The sequence below is a fragment of the Cydia strobilella genome, chromosome 12 (assembly GCF_947568885.1).
Source record: "Cydia strobilella chromosome 12, ilCydStro3.1, whole genome shotgun sequence".
Lineage (NCBI taxonomy): Eukaryota > Metazoa > Arthropoda > Insecta > Lepidoptera > Tortricidae > Cydia > Cydia strobilella.
The window spans coordinates 5459694-5479193 of record NC_086052.1 but is presented as its reverse complement, the minus strand read 5'-3'; the positions used below and the strand labels follow the sequence as shown (position 1 = coordinate 5479193).

Below are 19500 nucleotides of genomic sequence, written 5' to 3'. Positions count from 1 at the left end.
AATTAATGATAACTTGCGCGTGCAATATAAATATCCCAAAGGTGAACAATAAACTTATGGATAAAAGTGCCTACATTGCAGCAATAAAAGTTTTTAACAAGTTGCCTGTTGAAATAAAGTCAGTCGAATGCAAACAATTTAAAACCATTCTAAAAAATGGCTTATTAGTAGAGTGTTCTACAGCATGAAAGAATTTGACGATTATGACAATAGTGCATGCATGTATTAATTTTGTTATTTAGTTATAGGTTAGTCTTAAGTATATTGTACGTCCGTGATGGACAAACTGTTGCTTCCTAAATGTATTATTGCCAACATCTCTGTACACAGTTATTCAATAAAATATTATCTTATCTTATCTTATCTAACGATAATTAACTTATTTTAATTAATAACCTTCAATTAATAGGGAGCGTAAACTAATTATGCCCACAAAACTTTCTCAAAATGCCTACACAGTGATCATACTCGTAGGACTGGCTCTATCTTAAGCCAAAAACTTACAGAAATAAGTAGGTATACCTACCTTAAATATAAATACTTATAACCGACGTATCTACAGTAGGTACCTGTACACATAGCAATAGGCTAGACTGTCCTTTTCAGAAGCACTGCATAGAGCTTCATGTTAGAGCGCCTATCCAGTCTAGAATGTAATTTTATGTTATGTAACTATATTACTTTTTTGTTTTTATTGATTTATTTTTGTTTTGTTTTGTATCCTATGTAATAACTAACCATAATTTAAATACATACCTATGTTACTCGTACATGTAAATATTAATTGTACATATACTAACACACTATGGACCACGGTCTGCAATAAATATTTCAATTTCAAGTATAAATTCATGAGTATAAATTCAAAAACTAAAACCCACTACTCTCGACCACATTTAGACCACAGAGTTAACAGATAGACAAAGATATGCATGAGATCGATTCCAATTTAACTATATGAAGTTTTGAACTGGTTTTGATACGACCTTGATGATCGTCCTGGTGATCGGCGCGCATCTCACGCACGACTCACTTCATTTCGCATGCACCAATCAGCGTGAGCGATCTTCATGGTCGTGTCAAAACAAGATCAAAACCATAACAAATTGTGAAATTGAATCGGGCTCCGTATCACTTAAGACAAAACTGTGACTATCGAGTTTGAACCATTCATAGTTTGTTTTTTGCGGATTAGGGTTCAATATCGATTGCAGGTGAAGATTTGAAGCAAACGCGTCTGGTCTCTTTACATTATTTATTGTGACTAATAAGAAGCTATACATCTAAGTAGGTATAGGTATACGGGGTACGTTCGGGGACGGAAATCGACTAAACATACCGCCCGCCAAAAACAACAGTTTTTAACTTAAACTAAGCAAATACTTAAACATAACCTAAAACTTACGTACAACATAGTTGCTTGAATTGATGCATCCAAAACACATAAGTACCACAAGCACTAATATCATCACCGTATGTTTCAAGTTCAACACTAATAAACAAACTAATGATTTTCGATGCATTTCACTTGCATAACAACAAATTACTATCTAAAATCCGAGCGACGCTGGCGGGAGCTAAAGCAAGATGATACTGATAAGTAATATTCGATTTCTACAAGTAAACAACTAACTGCCTGCGTCGAGTAGGTAATAATCGCATGCCCGCGTAGGGTATCTTTTGTTAACATTTTAGTACCTAAAATTATTTCTAAATACAAAATCAATATTAGGTAAATAGGTCAACCATAATAACAAAACTTGTTACATAACATACACTTTAGTGGACTGTATAACTAAAATTATTTTCTTATAACCGACTTCATTAAAGGAGGTTCTATGTTTGGTATTGTGTATGTTTATTGTTCGTTTTTATGGATGACTTGAAGCACAATAATCTTAACAACTAGGTAACCTTTAAACAAACAAATCGTTCTATGCTAAAAACAAGTTGAATAATGTAGGTAGGTAAGTAAATAAGGAAAACTTAACATCTAAACAAATGACGAAAGGTTTACAAACCTATTCTACGTATGCATTTAATTACTTTTGTATGTAATAATAATAAAGTTGCAATGATGTGCTTAATGGGATCCGCTCGGTAACCCAATATCAAGAATTAACCCAGAGGGGATCTGTGTACACTTAACATCTACAAAATGTGATTAATGCATCTACCTATAAATACGTAAATAACTTAAACTTAGCAGTATTTTTTTTTATACTTAACATAAATTACATATGACAAAGTATTTAGCGCTTTGAATAGATAATATAACAATTTTAGCAAAATAGCTTGTGTCGCAAATCTTTGTGCTTATGTATTGAGTAGGTATTTCTAATTACAACTACAGTCGGCCAGCATTATTAGTACCTAAAATTTATTAACAAACGAAATAAATTTAACCGCCCACCATAGCTTATTATTTTTCACTACAGACGTAAACTTTCTATTAATCTGCAGTTTTAGGTAACAAAATTAATTTAGACAACGGTCTTTTTAGAATGTGATTGCCTTTGCACTGGACCGTCACAACACGTACTAAGTTGTCAGGCCCTGCGTGCAGTGCAGTGATCTTGCCTAGCAACCACTTGGCTGGTGGTAAGTCCTGCTCCTTCATAATGACAACATCTCCATTACAGGGTGATTTTACCACATCATACCACTTCTGTTTTTGCTGAAGTGTGTTTAGGTAATCTGACTGCCATTTTTTCCAGAAGTCTTGCGTTTGTTTTTGTACGAGTTGCCAGCGTGATAACAAATGCAATTTATTGTTCTCATAATTTCTATCAGGAATGTTTATCAAGGCTTCACCTACAAGAAAGTGTCCTGGTGTGAGGGGGTTAAGCGTGTCCAGAGTGTCATCCAGCTGACAGAGTGGCCTTGAATTTAGACAAGCTTCAACCTGGCTTAGCTGAGTTGAAAATTCCTCATATGTCAATGTCGTAGTTGCATTGACTCTCAATAGATGGCGCTTTGCCGAGCGGACTCCACTCTCCCATAAGCCTCCAAAGTTGGGTGACTTTGGCGGTATGAAGTGCCACGTCGTACCATCATTAGCAAGAAGTTCGGCTATCTCTTTAGGTACTTTGTTAGTGCTCTTGGACCACATATCTCTTAGTTCCTTATCACCCCCAATAAAATTGGTCCCATTGTCACTCCATAATTGTGCGCAATGTCCTCTACGTGCGACGAATCTCCTGAACGCCGCGATGAATGCTTGAGCTGTAAGATCAGTTACTGCTTCTAAGTGGATTGCCTTTGTGCACATGCAGACAAATAAGCAGATGTAGCCTTTTGTAGATGTACGACCTCGACCCTTTGACGGTCTCAGATACACCGGCCCAGCAAAATCAACTCCACTGTGGTAAAAGGCGCGATTCTGAGTGACTCTTGAGGTGGGTAATTGACCCATGAGCTGCTGTCTTGTAAGTGCGTTGTTTTTTATGCACACGATACACTTACGAGTTAAGTCTCTAACTGCGGATTTGAGGCCTATGACCCAGTACTTACTTCTCACGTAGGTCATGGTTTGCATGATTGTGCCATGTAAAGTTTTAGCGTGTGCATCCTCTATTATTAACATTGCAACATGTTGCTTGCTTGGTACGATAATCGGGTGTTTTGCGTCTTCTGGCAGATCAGCTTTACTCAACCGTCCTCCAACTCGCAGTAAATCGTGTTCATCTACATACGGGGTAAGTTTAATTAATGAACTTTTGTTTCTAACCTTTCCTTTCTTTTTCAGGTCTTCAAATTCATGGCTATAAATTAGTTTCTGATAATATCTTACGCAGCAGGTTTCAACTTCATCCAACTCATCAGCACTCAAGATATCATATTTTTGTTTTTATAATCTAGAAATCTCTTACATTGAGCTATCACTCTTTTCATTCTGACCATCGACGAAAATCTCTCCCAAATAGGTGTGTCCTGTACTGAAGTGTGGAATGATTTCTTCTTGCATTCTAGATCTGTTGTTGGAATTGTAGTGGCCCTTAACATCTCAGTGTTTGTCTCCTTTAACCAAACGGGTCCACTCCACCAAAGTTCATTGTTTGTAAGTTCACTTGCCTTGATACCTCTTGAGGCAAGATCAGCTGGGTTGTTTTCCGACGAAACGTGTCTCCACCTATCATTATCTATATGCTGGATGATCTCCGATACTCTGTTGCCAACGAATACTTGCCAGCGGCTGGGTGGGGACTGCAACCATGCAAGAACCACCATTGAGTCTGTCCACGCGTAGATTTTGTGCATAGGTATGTTCAATAATCCTGAAATTTCATGCAGCAGCTTTGCTAATAACACCGCAGCACAAAGTTCCAGCTTCGGGACCGTCAATTGTTTCAGGGGAGCTACTTTTGTCTTTGAAGCTAACATCGTAACATGAACAACGTCGTGCTCGTCGACAACTCTAGCATACACAACAGCTGCATATGCGAGTGTTGAGGCATCAGAGAACCCGTGTAGATCTACTTCTTTGCAGCGAGATGACATCTTGATCCATCTTGGAATCTCAATAGTTTGCAGCTCGTGTAATTCGTCTCTGAAGCTCATCCATTCGTCAACCAACTCTGAAGATAACTTATCATCCCAATCACAATGACAAAGCCATAATTTTTGGATCATGATTTTGGCTGTTATTACAACAGGTGAGAGCCATCCAAAAGGATCAAATAGGCTAGCAACATCAGATAAAATCACTCTCTTTGTTACAGGTATCCTGCTTGCTGGTAAGTTTACTGAAACGTGAAAAGTATCATCCTTTCTATCCCAGGTAAGTCCCAGTATTTTTATTATTTTATCTAATTTAATCTCTTTCTTGTCTTTTACAGGTACCGGAGTCTTCGTGCCGTCAACCAGGTCCTCCAGGAGTTCTTCAGAGTTACTAGACCACTTTTGCATCTCGAAACCACCTGCCTTTAATAATGCACTTATTTCTTTACAGGTTGCTTTCATTTCGTCGAGATCTTCATGACCTGTCATAAGGTCATCCATGTAAAAGGAGTTTCTTACTACCGCCGCTCCTCGAGGGTAGTTGTCTTGTTCATCATCAGCCAAACGTTGAAGCGTACGTACAGCCAGATGAGGTGCAGCTGCTGTCCCAAATGTCACCGTAAGTAGCTTGTAACTATCTATCTTCTCAGATGTATTATCCCGCCATACTATGCGTTTTAAATCTGTGTGCTTGTCATCCATTCTTACCTGACGATACATCTTTATAATATCGCCAACAACACAGATTTTATGAGTTCTCCATCTAAATATCAGACTACGTAGATCTGGCTGAATTGTGGGTCCTACCATCATGCTGCTGTTTAAGGAACATCCGTGTGGGCCCTTTGCTGACGCGTCAAATACTATGCGCAGCTTTGATGTTTCTTTATCTTCTCTTATTACAGCACAATGCGCAAGATACACTGCATTACCTTCATCTTCTGTGTCGACCTTCTTCATATGGCCTAACTGTAAGTACTCGTGTATAACTCTGGTGTATTCTGCTTTCAGGTGCTCGTTTCGGGCGAACTTCCTTTCCAGCTGCTCTAATCTGCTTACTGCCTGATACTTTGTATTTCCACAAGACCTTACAGTGTCTTCAAAATTTGTTTTTAAAGGAAGCTGTACTACGTACCTCCCTGTCTCGTCCCTCGTTGTTGTGTGTTGATATATTTCCTCGCACTTTTCTTCCTCTTTCGTCCACATGCTGTGCTTCGTGTATAGTTCAGACTCTACCTCCCAAAACCTTTTCAGGAGATTATTATCTTCTTCAATTTGTCTTGTAACATGTAGACTTGTAATGTGCTGTGAAACAGTAAATGATGCATTAGTGTCCTTATTACCCCCTGACAAAATCCAGCCCAGGTGTGTTTTTTGAGCAAGAAAATTTCCTGGTCCTTTCATTAAACCTGCTTCCAGGATTTCGCTGTAAACTCTCGCACCGAGAAGAATGTCAATCCTCCTTGGTGAGCCATAGGTGGGATCAGCTAAATCTAATTCGTTAATTTGTGGCCAATTAAGACTTCTTATTACCCTAGATGGTAGCTGACGGGTTATAGACTTCAATACATAAGCATCTACATTAATAAAATAGGAAATATCGTACCTTGATTGAATGCGTAACGTTACCCTATGTTTGATTGTCGTCTCACACTCCTCAACACCAGATATCACTCCGCTGATTTTAGTTTTCTTCAAACCCAGCAACTCGACCGCCCTTGCAGTCGCGAAGGATTCCTCTGATCCCTGGTCAACGAGAGCCCGAAGCACATGTGACTGCCCCGACTCCGCTGTGACATGCACCAGTGCTGTTGTCAACAAGGTGCCTTGACCAGGTTGTAGAACTTGTGATAAGCTCGACGTGTGTGCCACGACGACGGTTTGTTTCTTTTCTTCATTGTTGTTATTTGTTTCTCCAGACGTATGCGCTTCTCCAGTTGCTTGTTTCTCTCGGTGCAATAGCGAATGATGCTTTCTTTTGCAAATCTGGCAAGTTGTCTTTTGTTTACATTTAAATACATTGTGGTTCGGTATTAGGCAATTAAAACAGAGATTATTTTTCTGCACAAAACTATATCTGTCTTCTATCGATTGCTTGGAAAACTGTTTACATTGATAAATATAATGGTCTTCATTGCAGAATGTGCACTTCACTTCGCTCGTTGCAGTAACATGAAACATCTTTGTTTTCACAGGTTTGTATACTTTACTTGCAGGCTCAACCATCTCCAGGGTACGGAATCTATTTTCCAGGAACGACTTCAATTTATCAAAACTAGGTAAGTCGTCCGTCTCATCTCTGCTTATTAACTCTTCCCATTCCTTATGAGTGCTCGAGTCTAATTTTGATACTATGGAATAGTTAATAATTGCGTCCCAATTATTCGTAGGTAAGCCTAGATGTTTCAGTGCACTTATACATTCCACCGAAGTATCCAACAGTTGTCTTAAAGCTGTAGCCGATTCGTGTGTTAACGGTTTTTGTGTAAAGAATTTCTTAAAAACACAGTTTGCTATGTATCTCTTATTGGCATAACGTTTCTTGAGTACTAACCAAGCTTCTTTATAATTTTCAGCGGTTATTGAAAATTGTCGTAATAATGCCTCCGCTTCTCCAGCTAAACTGCTCTTTAGGTAATGTAGCTTTTGAACATCTTGCAAAGATTCATTGTTGTGCACTAATGCCATAAATAAGTCATGGAAAGACTGCCATTCAGTGTAATTGCCATTAAAAGAAGGAAGTGAAATTCGTGGCAATTTTACTTCACTACTATTCGATGCACTAGGTGTAAGTGTTTGTTTAGACTCACTTTTTGTCGGAACCATACATTCTAACTTAGACATCATTTCGCCTTTGTATGTATAATACGCTTCTTCAAATGCCTCAAACGTGTTGTCGGCGAAATAATTTGTATCTTGACGCTGTTCCATAGTAACCGACAAAATTAACATTTCATGGTTGTTTTGAAACTCTTTCCAGTACTTTTCCAGTGTATCCATTCTTCCCTTCACATAACCAGCCGTTAATCTCTCCTTAGGAGATTTCTTGTAGTTAGCGTACGCCCTTTTCACCTTTTCTAGCGTATCGGCTTGAATAACTATATGTTTTTCAATTATCTCCATTGTAGTATAAGTCTATCACAATTAATAATTAACAGTCTATCACATATAGTCCAAACACAGCAATAAAAGTACGTAACCACTATAGGAAAGTTCCACTCCTTTGTTAACTTTTTATGCGTAGGGTAAGCGAGCGCGCCGCACGAAATTGTCCAACAAATTTACCGAAATCACGTCGACTCACTATTGTAATACACGGCACAGTACTGTAAGCAACACAAATTTTATATCCACGATACACCTTGTCCTTTGTCCGATTATCACACGTAATTATTTAGCAAAATTATTTTTGTAAAAACACCGAATTGTCTGAATCCTTAAAGTTCTTTTGGCTTAATTCACTTATGTTACATATTTGTCCAACTAATTAACCACATTTTGATATGTATTAAACGTTATTTCACCGAAAAAACACCAATTTTCTATTGAACGTGTCACTGTTTAAGCATCCGGGTTCGTATGGACCATGTTTTTTGCGGATTAGGGTTCAATATCGATTGCAGGTGAAGATTTGAAGCAAACGCGTCTGGTCTCTTTACATTATTTATTGTGACTAATAAGAAGCTATACATCTAAGTAGGTATAGGTATACGGGGTACGTTCGGGGACGGAAATCGACTAAACACAGTTCATCTTCGAGTTGTGAATGTGAAGGAAATCGGTGTGTTAACCCCTCAGGCGGCTAGAAGCTGGGAACAGGTTGCTTTCTGACAGCAGCATATGCGGCGCCCGCCATTTTTATTAAATCACAAATTTGTTTTAGCGACCAGCTCGGCCTATTTATTCTAAATAAAATGTATGTACTTGGTACCTAATAAACCATGTATATATGTACTTGGTATATATATTTCAGGATCGCTTGTACTTCGTGATGGAGTACGTGAACGGAGGGGATCTGATGTTCCAGATACAACAGTGTGGGAAATTCAAGGAACCCGTTGCTGTGTAAGTATTGTACTATTTATTTATTTATTTGTTACATACAAAATTTGTACAGCGTTACAGTAAAACTAATGAACAATACAAATTAATGAAAAAGATAAAAGGTATATACAAGAAATGACAGACAACAAAACAATTTCAAGTGACATCCAGTTTCACAGAATGCCAGACATGTCCTACATATATTCGCCCAAGAAGTTGCAAAAATATCACTTTCTGGTGCCCATGACAGAAGCGAGTTCAAAAGTCTTAGGGCTCGCACGGCCGGAGAGTTTCTGTGCGCTACAGTGCGTGTGGTTGGGGCTGCCAAGACATTATGAGTTCGCGGCCTTAGGGGAATTATAGGGGAACTATATAACTATAACTAGTGACATGACCCTACAAAACACGAAACGAGCAAAAGTAAGTGTAACCCCAATTAGTGCGTTGCGTTGCGTCGCGTTACGTCTTCAAGCGTCAACGCTGCGACGTTTTACATATATTTTTATGATATGCCACATTAATGCGTTGCGACGACTCGATGCACTGATTGGGCTTCACTAAAAGAGTCGGTGTCTAGTCAACTTTATGGTCCACCCCACACTAGCGTCTTTTGAGCGTCGGCGTTTAGTCAGCGCTATGGGAAATGGCGTCGCTGAGCAGTTGCGTCGAGCAGCAGCCATAGGGCCACCCCACACTAGCGTCTCCCAAGCGTCGGTGTCTAGTCAACTTTATGGTCCACCCCACACTAGCGTCTTTTAAGCGTCGGCGTCTAGTCGGCGCTATGGGAAATGGCGTCGCTGCGCAGTTGCGTCGAGCAGCAGCTACAGGGCCACCCCACACTAGCGTCTTTTGAGCGTCGGCGTCTAGACAGCGCTATGGGAAATGGCGTCGCTGCGCAGTTGCGTCAAGTAGCAGCCATAGGGCCACCCCACACGCCGACGCTTGGGAGACGCTAGCTCCCGAGCGTCGGCGTCTAGTCAACTTTATGGTTGCTGCTCGACGCAACGTTGGCGCAACTGAGCAGCAACACTATTTTCCAAAGCGCTGACTAGACGCCGACGTTCAAAAGAAGCTAGTGTGGGGTCTCTCTAAAGGAACATTAGTTTGATTCAGGATCTAAAATCATAATTTCCATAATCCGAGCAAGAAACATCCGTAGGACACAACACAGATTCATATTTCTTCTCTTCAACGACGGGGTAACTTAAAGTTAGAATCCCGTTTAGTTGGCCATTGTGGACCTACTTACGAGTCTTTCTTACTCTGTCTTTTATGTTCAACATGTTTTGAATTAACGTTTTCTTGACGCTCGTTGTCATGGTTACGGTCGCCTGGATATCAGTCTCAAAACCCTGGTTTTGTGGTAAGTATTTAAAATAACCAAAAATACATTTTTATGGCAGTTATAAGCCCATTATAAATATTTAATTCGCATTTGATGAAATAGCATCCCAATTTTTTTTTACATTAATTTTACTTAAATGGTCTACTTTAACAGGTGAGTCAATAAACTCAATTTCGAATTGGCAAATTCCAATTTCCTTCCTGATAAAGCAACAGTAATAGGAAAATGTACCAAAAATGACTTTTTTTAATTAATTAAATCCCCTTTCGTGAAATCCCAAGCCCCCCTGAAAGTCTAATGAAAACAAAATTACTCTCAATGGCATTTTTCCTTCATTACTGTGTGACATCAATCATGGGTTTGACACAACAGTATCTCGGCCTAGAGCGAAATTCCAATTTTTAAAATTCGATCTTGATTTGTTTTTGATATGGCGTTATTATGTGCTGTGACAGAAAGCTTGAAAAATTCCACATGGAAAAATTACGAAACCATCTCACATTGTGTTTCTATTTCGAAAGCGAAAAGTTATAATCTGGCTAACCCATATTTCGAATTTCATTTAAAGGAGATTGCCCTTCGCGCTTACTTATTTGAAATTTGCAAAAGTATTTTCTACTGAAAAATTTCTTATGTTATAGCATTTCCTTTTTTGGAAACTTTTAGTTATACATTGGTGTGAACAGCACTGCGATTAATGTGAAAGCGATATCAAATTAATAAAGTTCGAATACGGCTCTAAGCGAGATCTTAATGAGATATGTCCTATTCGGGAACGTGGGTGCCCCGGCAATGATTATGTACCTGTATACCGATTAAATATCATGTACGGTGAAACGCGCAATAATATCTGCCTACGCACGATGTTATTTGCAGAGTCGAATAAAAGATCCAATGTTTCTCTGTTTTTGTATAAGGCACAAACGAAGACACACGTAGAAATATAGCACATAGTGCAACGAGGGGGGTAAGTAAAATTTAGCAATTGAGGTCTATAGATTCACGACAGCCACAGGCTGGAGTGAATAAAATACTCAAATTTGTAATATTTTACTCCCGGAGTTACACACAATGTTTTTGATGACACTTGCTAAAAAAACTAAGCGAAAGACATTCGTCCGCCATATTGTAATTTTTTGAATGGTTAGGCATCGAAGGTACGGACCCGTCCGGCATTCAGCCACGATTGAAAATTTTGTAAAAATATTTTTTAACGACTAGAATCAAATATTTTTAAACATAGACAAAACAATTAAATTAGTAGTTAGTATTTTAAAACTAAAACTCCTTTTATATCTTGACTTTTAACAAATATTTTACTTAGAACCTACTTGGTTCGTATGAGTTAGAGACATAATTTAAAAAAAGGCTATACCTCCCGTGGTAGTAAAATGGTCTTTAGCTCCCGCCGCACTTGCATGAAATAGCACGCTTACTGCGCAAGTGTGAAGTTTTTTTTTTTTGATGAAAATAATATTTTGTTAGAAGCTTACGAACGGTTACTATCTGTGTCGTTGATATTATATTAGCAGGCAGGCACTTACACTTACAGAGTGATTTTCTTCACCTGCACTTTTGCTTACAATTTTAGATTGGTCGAAGAACACAAAAACATAAGTTTTAAAGATCTTACGTAAGCCCGCCGCGGAATGTAACCATGTAGGTACACTGCGAGATAGGAAAAGGGGTTATTCTTCACTATATCAGTCTTGCAGGAACAAAAATTGCATGTAGAACACGCTTCTCATCTCTTCTATTTGATAAACCGCTGCACACGAAACTTGGGACGAGTTGGAACCCGTAATGAAGCAAGCCTGCGAGCGAGCTGTGCATAGCATAACTTGTACAACACAACTTTAATTAGCAATCTACATCTGATAGTTCAACAGCATCTGGATTTAATGAAACCTGGTTTAAACGTACTGTAATATTTCATCAGTTTGATATTGTATAAGACGTCTTTGAAGTATAAAATAATCAAATTACATTTGTCCTAAACTCTAACCTGGCCGGTCTCGGGTACACGCCGCGCCCTCGACCAGTGAAGACGTGTCGTGTCTCCGTGAAGACGGTCCTCGTAAATTGGACCGAAACATGTCGAGCTATTCGACTTAATAATACGTGAGTGACCTGGTTTAAAATAATCTAATATGTCCTAAACTCTAATTTGACGGGTTGGTTTGACGTTTAAAAAGTGCGAGGACAAGTAAGGCTTACAATAAGTCTATTCCGAAAGGTATTCATGTAATGTTTAAATAATTATATTAATCGCACTTACAATAAAAGTAAAAGTAACTATATTATTATTTGATGTAATCGATCGATAGCGAGCGCAACTAAGCGAAGTTCTTAGAATCAACTTGGAACCATCTTGGAACGCACCTGGCTGGGGGCACCTTCCGGCATTTCGGTTTTTGATTTTTGTTAACCTGTTACGCGATAACACATTTGTCCTAATTTAAATAAAATTAGGTAAAATCATAGTTTTATTTTTATTACGGCCTACTCTAAATAACTGGGGCAATGGGGGTTCATCGCTTCCTCGTGACATAATCGAGGTAATCTTCATAATTCCAGGTTCTACGCAGCGGAGATAGCAATCGGGCTCTTCTTCCTGCATTCCCGCGGCATCGTGTACCGCGACCTGAAGCTGGACAACGTGCTGCTGGACCAAGATGGCCACATCAAGATCGCCGACTTCGGCATGTGCAAGGAAGGTAGGAAGCCATGAGGATACATTCTCGATAACGAAGAGGCATGGAAAGCGATGGCCTCGTTCAGTGACGAAATAATGTCGCACAAGGAGGCAGCGGAACGTGCGCGCGAGAATGACCCTGACGCGCATCCACTCCGCCGGCGACGGGCTGTAGGCAGAGCTAGGCGCTATGCGCACTTGCTGCCTCCGCAGTAGTGGACTGCACAGGGCTCCGGGGGGAGTCGCTGCGGTTATAGGCTCACAGGACTAGGGGTGCCTGACCAACTGGCGCCCACAATGTCTGCGGCCCATGGTCCGGCTGCCGGGGGCGTACGCAGTCGAATGCTGATAGTGATCCTGCGGCGCTCCTCTACAAGGCAGAGTCGGCATTCTTTGGTTTTAGACGGTAGTCCTACCACTGGTTAGTCCGTCATCGCTCCTGGTTCCCCCGAGCCAAAGGCATGCGTAAACGCATTTCCCCAACGTTAAAAAGAAGCCATGAGGATTCAGGTTCTGAGCGGAGATAGCTATCGGGCTCTTCTTCCTGCATTCTTCATAACTACTTCTGCGTAACTACATTTTTTCACTATAAAATTATTATTAAAATCAGCTAAGACTACAATACATTTGGTCATATATTTTTAAAACTTGCTACATACATTAGGTCGCTGTTACACTTAGAGACGAAATTATTCGCGAAGCCAGATTTCTACCGGCTTTCTTGACGAGTCCAATCTATAAGTACCCGGCACTCTTGGCGCTACAACGCTATTATTAAATGAACTCTAATCAGACGTCACCAAGTCTATATACAAATTATGAAATTACATTTTATTTCAGGCATCAACGGCGACAAAACTACCAAAACCTTCTGCGGAACTCCAGACTACATCGCGCCAGAGATCATTCTCTACCAGCCATACGGAAAGTCCGTGGACTGGTGGGCGTACGGTGTGCTGCTGTACGAGATGCTAGTTGGTCAGCCGCCATTTGATGGTGAAGATGAGGAGGAACTCTTCGCTGCTATCACTGATAATAGCGTGTCGTACCCCAAAACACTTAGCAAGGTAAGATACATATGGCGTTATTAAAGGTTAACCCAGGGTTAACACGAGTTACCATTAAAGATCAGAAAATTCGTTGATATCGATTACCCGTTCAAAAATCCTTCTTCCTACGAAAGCACAATCATAATAATAACTTAATATTTTCCCAAACCGGTCTAAACCAACCGAAACAAGATTTGAGAACCTGTTATTATGCTGTGGGTTTGGGAACATTTTGATAGTAATATTTCAACCCTTTTGGGTAACATTTGCTCTGGACTTATATTGATCGGGATATATACCGTGATTACCTTTTGTATTATTTATGAGCTCCCAATATTTCGACGCAGTTACATGCATATCCCAGCCAATATAAGTCTAGTGAAACTAACCGTGAATCATTCAAAACTCTAACATTTGCACTAGTACTACCTATTATATTGTGTTTTGTTTAGTTAAGATACAAACTTATAAACACAATCATCAACATTTATTTAGACCTGCAGAAACTCATAACAATGAATTTACTTTACACAACAATTTATCATCGTATTCTATCCCTACAGGAAGCCAAGGACGCGTGCAAGACGTTCCTAATGAAGAACCCTCAGAAGCGGCTCGGCTGCGGCCTCAAGGGCGAAGAAGATGTTCGCACGCACCCGTTCTTCCGCCGCATCGACTGGGCGCGCATCGAGGCGCGAGACGTGCAGCCACCCTTCAAGCCTAAGATCGTGAGTAGCTTTACAACCGACCCTATACACAGACTAGCGTAGTCACGACTTTGTCTGTGTAGAAGTCCCCTCCCCTTCCCCCTTCTTAATGAAGAACCCTCAAAATCGGCTCGGCTGCGGCCCCAAGGGCGAAGATGTTCGCGCACACCCGTTCTTCCGACGCATCGACTGGGCGCGCATCAAGGCGCGAGACGTGCAGCCAGCCTTCAAGCCTAAGATTGGGTGCTTTACAATCGCAACACACACTACGCTAGTGTTAGCTCATGACTTTGTCCATATAGAAGCGGCTCGGCTGCGGCCGTCTTGATAGTCTTGTTTTTTTTATAGCTGACTTATTAACGTACCCCACTTGCACCGGTCAGTACGATATCCTCACTCATCTGCGTCTAGAAACAAGTGATACGATTCAGCTACCGACTATCTTTTCTTGGTGATTTGTCACCAAAGTCGGCTCTGAAGAGCTCCTGTATGGTTACTGGAAAAAGGACTTACTACACCGGCTGGACATTATGATTTTAGTCGAATGCCATTTGAACTTACAACCGCATCTTTGGATAAAGAAGGTGATTTTTACTTAAAGTCAATGTGGGTAAGACCGGCATATAAAATGTATTGCATTGCAGGGAAGACCGTCATAGGGCAAGAATCCTCGTATTTGTATACGTACGTCGCTCATGCAAACTCCTTCTGCTCTACCGACCTTCTAGGAGTATGTGTACAAACGAGTTAAAAGTGACGAAAGAGCTTCCCTTATAGACGGTCTTCACAACATTAGCCTGACCTCCATTAATTGTTTTCTTCCAGAAACATCGCAAAGACGTGTCCAACTTCGACAAGCAGTTCACCACGGAGAAGACCGAGCTGACGCCAACCGACAAACTCTTTATGATGAACCTCGACCAGACGGAATTCATGGGCTTCTCTTTCCTCAACCCCGAATATGTGCAGCACGTCTGAACATTTAGGTAGGTGATAAAAGATTTATCTGATTTTCTATCGCATCCCGAATGAAATAAAGCATATATTTAGAACACGTTGCGTTATTGTATGATTATAACAACACGGTAGAGAATGTAATGTATAAAAACCGTCTGCTAAACCAAAGCCAACTTTTTTCAGTAGAAAAAGTCGCGAAATTCGATCCTTTTGCGCCTATATTTGTGAAATTTGCCGCCTTTCAAATTCTGATCTAAAGAGCTTTTATGTATGTATGTTTTGTATATACTTACTGAATAGTCTACGGACATTGTCTTATTTCCTAAAACTTAAATTAAAGTACATTTAAACTTAAGTTTTTCTTTTTTAAGCTAAAATAGGTCTCAATTTATAGTTTGGCCCAGGACTGTTTCATTTCAAACATAGAAAGAGAGAATCATACTGTCTTCATCTTACGTTAGTACTAGCACCCGAAAGAAAGGGATGAGTAGAATTATCCTGATTCTTACTGACTGACAAGTTCTGTATTATATGCAATTTTTTTTGCAGGGTTGATTTCTTCAATTTCGACGCTGGCGCGAAATCGGCATCGGTTTCTGAACGTGAGCTCTCTCTATCCCTATCGCTCTCACGGCGCCTGCCGTTCATTATCTCACTTTGACTATGAACTGTTCCGTTCGAAAACTATGATCTGTAATTTGTATTCCTTTATATATTGACGGAATCGTAACTTGGAATTTTTAGAAACACCATTTTTTCGTAGGTGTAAGTATAAGATGTAATTTAATCGTTTGCTCATTTTTTACCTAAAATGTTTATTTACCCATCCATTAAGACATGACAAAAGTATATTAAGAACTAATTAACCTATTTATTTTGTTTACTGTTTTTTCAGTACAATAAGTTCGCTATCTCAACGAATTTCAATCAAAGCAATACTAATCGGAATTATCTTTTATTACTAAGATAATATACTTCATTGTTACTGTCTTACATCTGTCATTTTTAAATGACAGTAATACGTTTACTTTCGTTAATTTTTTACTTGTATAACACCAAATCATGTTTATTTTTATTCGTACTCTGTATATCGTATCTTGGGGCCACTTGGTATTAATAAATGTTAGTGACACGTTTGATGCCATTTGTCAATAGATTATCGATCTAATCTTAAGTTAATAGGGTTTATATTAGTTTGGCAATGTTGACAGATGGCGTCTTCAGAGGGCCTACCGCCTAACATCGGAGTTCGCAAATTGCGGGCAATCCTACTCTTTTACTCCAATTAAGGCGTAGTTAGAGTGACAGAGAAAGATGCCCGCAAATTTACGAACTTCGATGTTAGTGGGCCATCCACATATTCGGCCACCGTAGGCTAAGGGACGCATGTATGCGTTAGAGGGAGCAAGTAATACTGTCCCTTAGATTGGCCTACGTTGGCCGAATATGTGGACGGACTCGGCAGTAGGCCCTCAGCTCTAACGCATCTCACATTGTCATAACATATCAGTGTTAATTGTAAAAATATAAATAATTCTGTGTCGTGTCTATGGTGGGTGGTATTATACTTGATAAGTATTTGATAATAATTTTTTCCTTTATTTAATAATTGTTTGTATTATTGAAGCTCACTGTATTAGAATCTCAGGAGTTCTAAGACCACTTGTTTTTAATCAATTTTGTTTTCTATTATTTAGTCACGTTGAAAGATCAATTGTTTATACTATTAATTCTAATGCCATTTTCGTATGTGGATTTTATCTATATTTACCGTTATATTATAGCCATGAAATCATTTTGAATCGGCTGTATTAAGTTTACATTGTCTATGGTTTGTTGAATTATTTTACTATAGCCGGTCAAACAACTTTGTCAATAGAAAAAGGCGCGCAATTTAAATTTTCTATGGGACGATTAGCCTTTGCGCCTACAATTTTTAAATTTGCCGTATTTTTCTACTGACGGAAATTGCTTGACAGACTAGAATCATTTTTACAGTCATGAATTTTCTGTGCTGGCCATGTTTTACATCGATATCGCCGATGGGAATACTCATTAAAAAAAGTATAAATAAACCAAGCCATTGGTTCGAACCATAGACATAGTATATACAAGTAGTTATAGACGCGCCACCGAGCGACCGGGGGTAAGAGAAAGAATATTTATATAAAATTTGGGCAGCATAGGATTTTTTCTCTTTCACTCTTATGAATTGCGGTATTTCGTCATCGCCTCCTACCTATGATGCCACCCGGTCGGTGATAAGGACCAAGCCTGGCACTATTTTCTCTTTCCTCTTATAGGAATCGCAATAAGACTATCTTCTCTATCAAAGAATCAGGCCCTTGGTTCAAACTAACTACTTGTATATACTATGTCTATGGTTCGACCACAACCACGACCTTGGTGCGGTCCGTACCGTGTTCGATCGTGTAAAAAGCAATTCGCCGTAGGTACCCATGAATATTACTCTCACTATCTCTCTTGCTCTAACACATAGATAGAGATAGAAAGTTTCGATAGGAAGCATATAGTACATTAGCGAAATCAGCTTTAGCTTCAAATACAGCTTTAACAGCCAGCACAGGCAATTTATGGTACATTATACCGTGATTGCATTTTGTGATCTTTGATTTAATCATGTTTTGCGTGAATGTGTGTGTATGTGTGAAGTGTGTACTTCGTTTTTCTATATGGTTTTGTGGTGTGATAAGATTAGTTAGATGGATATTATACATGGTATGTAGAGTGAGAAAGCGATCTAAACCTTTTATTAGAGTCGCTGATATGTTTGAACTCTCTCATCGCACCACAATGATCATTACATTTGCCAAAATCACACGACGTGTTTCTGTATCACTAGAAAGGCTTGTACTGCCCTTTAGTAGGTATAACCAGAGCATGATGGCGTAAATAAAACATTAATCTCTACATATTAAAATTATTTTAAACGGGTTATTCACGTATTCGCTCGACATGTTTGGATCCGTTTTTGAGAATCGTCTCTACTTATCGAGCGCATTACGTGTAGGTACTCATCAATCTGTAACCAGTAGTTAGAACATTCGTGCCAGTAACAAAGGGATGTGTCTTATGCCGTATTTAAACGGAAAAGTGATAGGAAAAGGTAAAAGAAAAGGTGGCACCGAAAACGTTAAAATTCGAAAGTATGAAAACTTCACTGTCGAATTTATTTAGACAATCCAGAAAATTTATTTATTGACATATATTAATTTACAAAATATATGTTTTTTTTTATTTTAAGTTAGTTTAACGTGTCACAAAACCGCCGCCAAAAAGCCGCTACCATACAATCGAAGTCACACTCTCATTTAAAAAACGACGCTTAAATTACATGAAACTTAGCGTCTGTACACGCGGCATACGTCATTGATTGAGAAAGTTGCTTAAAAACAGTACTGAGCGGTCGAAAAGGTCGTCAATCTGGTGTCGGGGGGCGAGGTAATTCGAATCGGGGCGGGGCGGTGCGCGGCCGTTCTGTATGATAATACTATTACTTATTCTGTGGCATGACTAGTTGGTATGGTACTAGTTTTCGTTGCTAAAAATTGTTATACAAAAAAAAGGAGCGAGTAGAAGTTATGTATGTAATATTTCAACTCGCTCTAATGTAAATGTAAATATATTTTTCCTTTTTTATTGTGGGACGTACCACATTATTACATCTATAAAGGATGTGGGTTCGAGTTCCACGTTGGCCAGAGTTGATCATCGTTGATTTTTTCATTGTGATTGACATCTGTATTTACAATTTATAGATCGCTCTAATGTATTTTATTTGTATTACAATTTCTAGCAACGAAAACTAGTGCAAGACAGATCTTTTACGAGTATGTTACTTGAATGTTCATGTTAGTGTTATTTCGGAATATGTGTTATTGTCGCTTGTCAGTACGGCGCTATTTCCAAATAGCTTCAATTAGGAATCAACCTTATCAACAAGCGACAATGTGGTACCTTTTGGTTGAAAACGTCACATATCGTTTTAAATGAGGGCTAGCGTTTAGCGTTTTAGCTGAGCGTAACTTGGATCGTATAGCGGCGGCTAGGTTCATGTGACTCTTAAGATGATTTGTGATATTTTCAAGTAAAAGGTACCACTTTGTCGCTTATTATAAGGACGACATTTGCTTGTATCTTTATACGAATGACTTATCAGAGCGTCCTTACGGCAAGCGACAA

At 39.3% G+C, this 19500-nt stretch overlaps 1 protein-coding gene across 1 annotated transcript in view; it reads left to right on the top strand.

Moving 5' to 3' along the window:
- Positions 1-17828, top strand: part of LOC134745977 (protein kinase C, brain isozyme-like) — a 259524-nt gene extending 241696 nt beyond the window's left edge. Inside the window, exons 9-14 of the mRNA XM_063680134.1 lie at positions 8474-8565; positions 12467-12606; positions 13425-13651; positions 14197-14361; positions 15166-15326; positions 15847-17828. Of these exons, the coding sequence (XP_063536204.1) occupies positions 8474-8565; positions 12467-12606; positions 13425-13651; positions 14197-14361; positions 15166-15318 (777 nt within the window). The 3' untranslated portion in view covers positions 15319-15326; positions 15847-17828. The remainder of the gene's footprint in view (positions 1-8473; positions 8566-12466; positions 12607-13424; positions 13652-14196; positions 14362-15165; positions 15327-15846) is intronic.
- The last annotated feature ends 1672 nt before the right edge of the window (positions 17829-19500 follow it).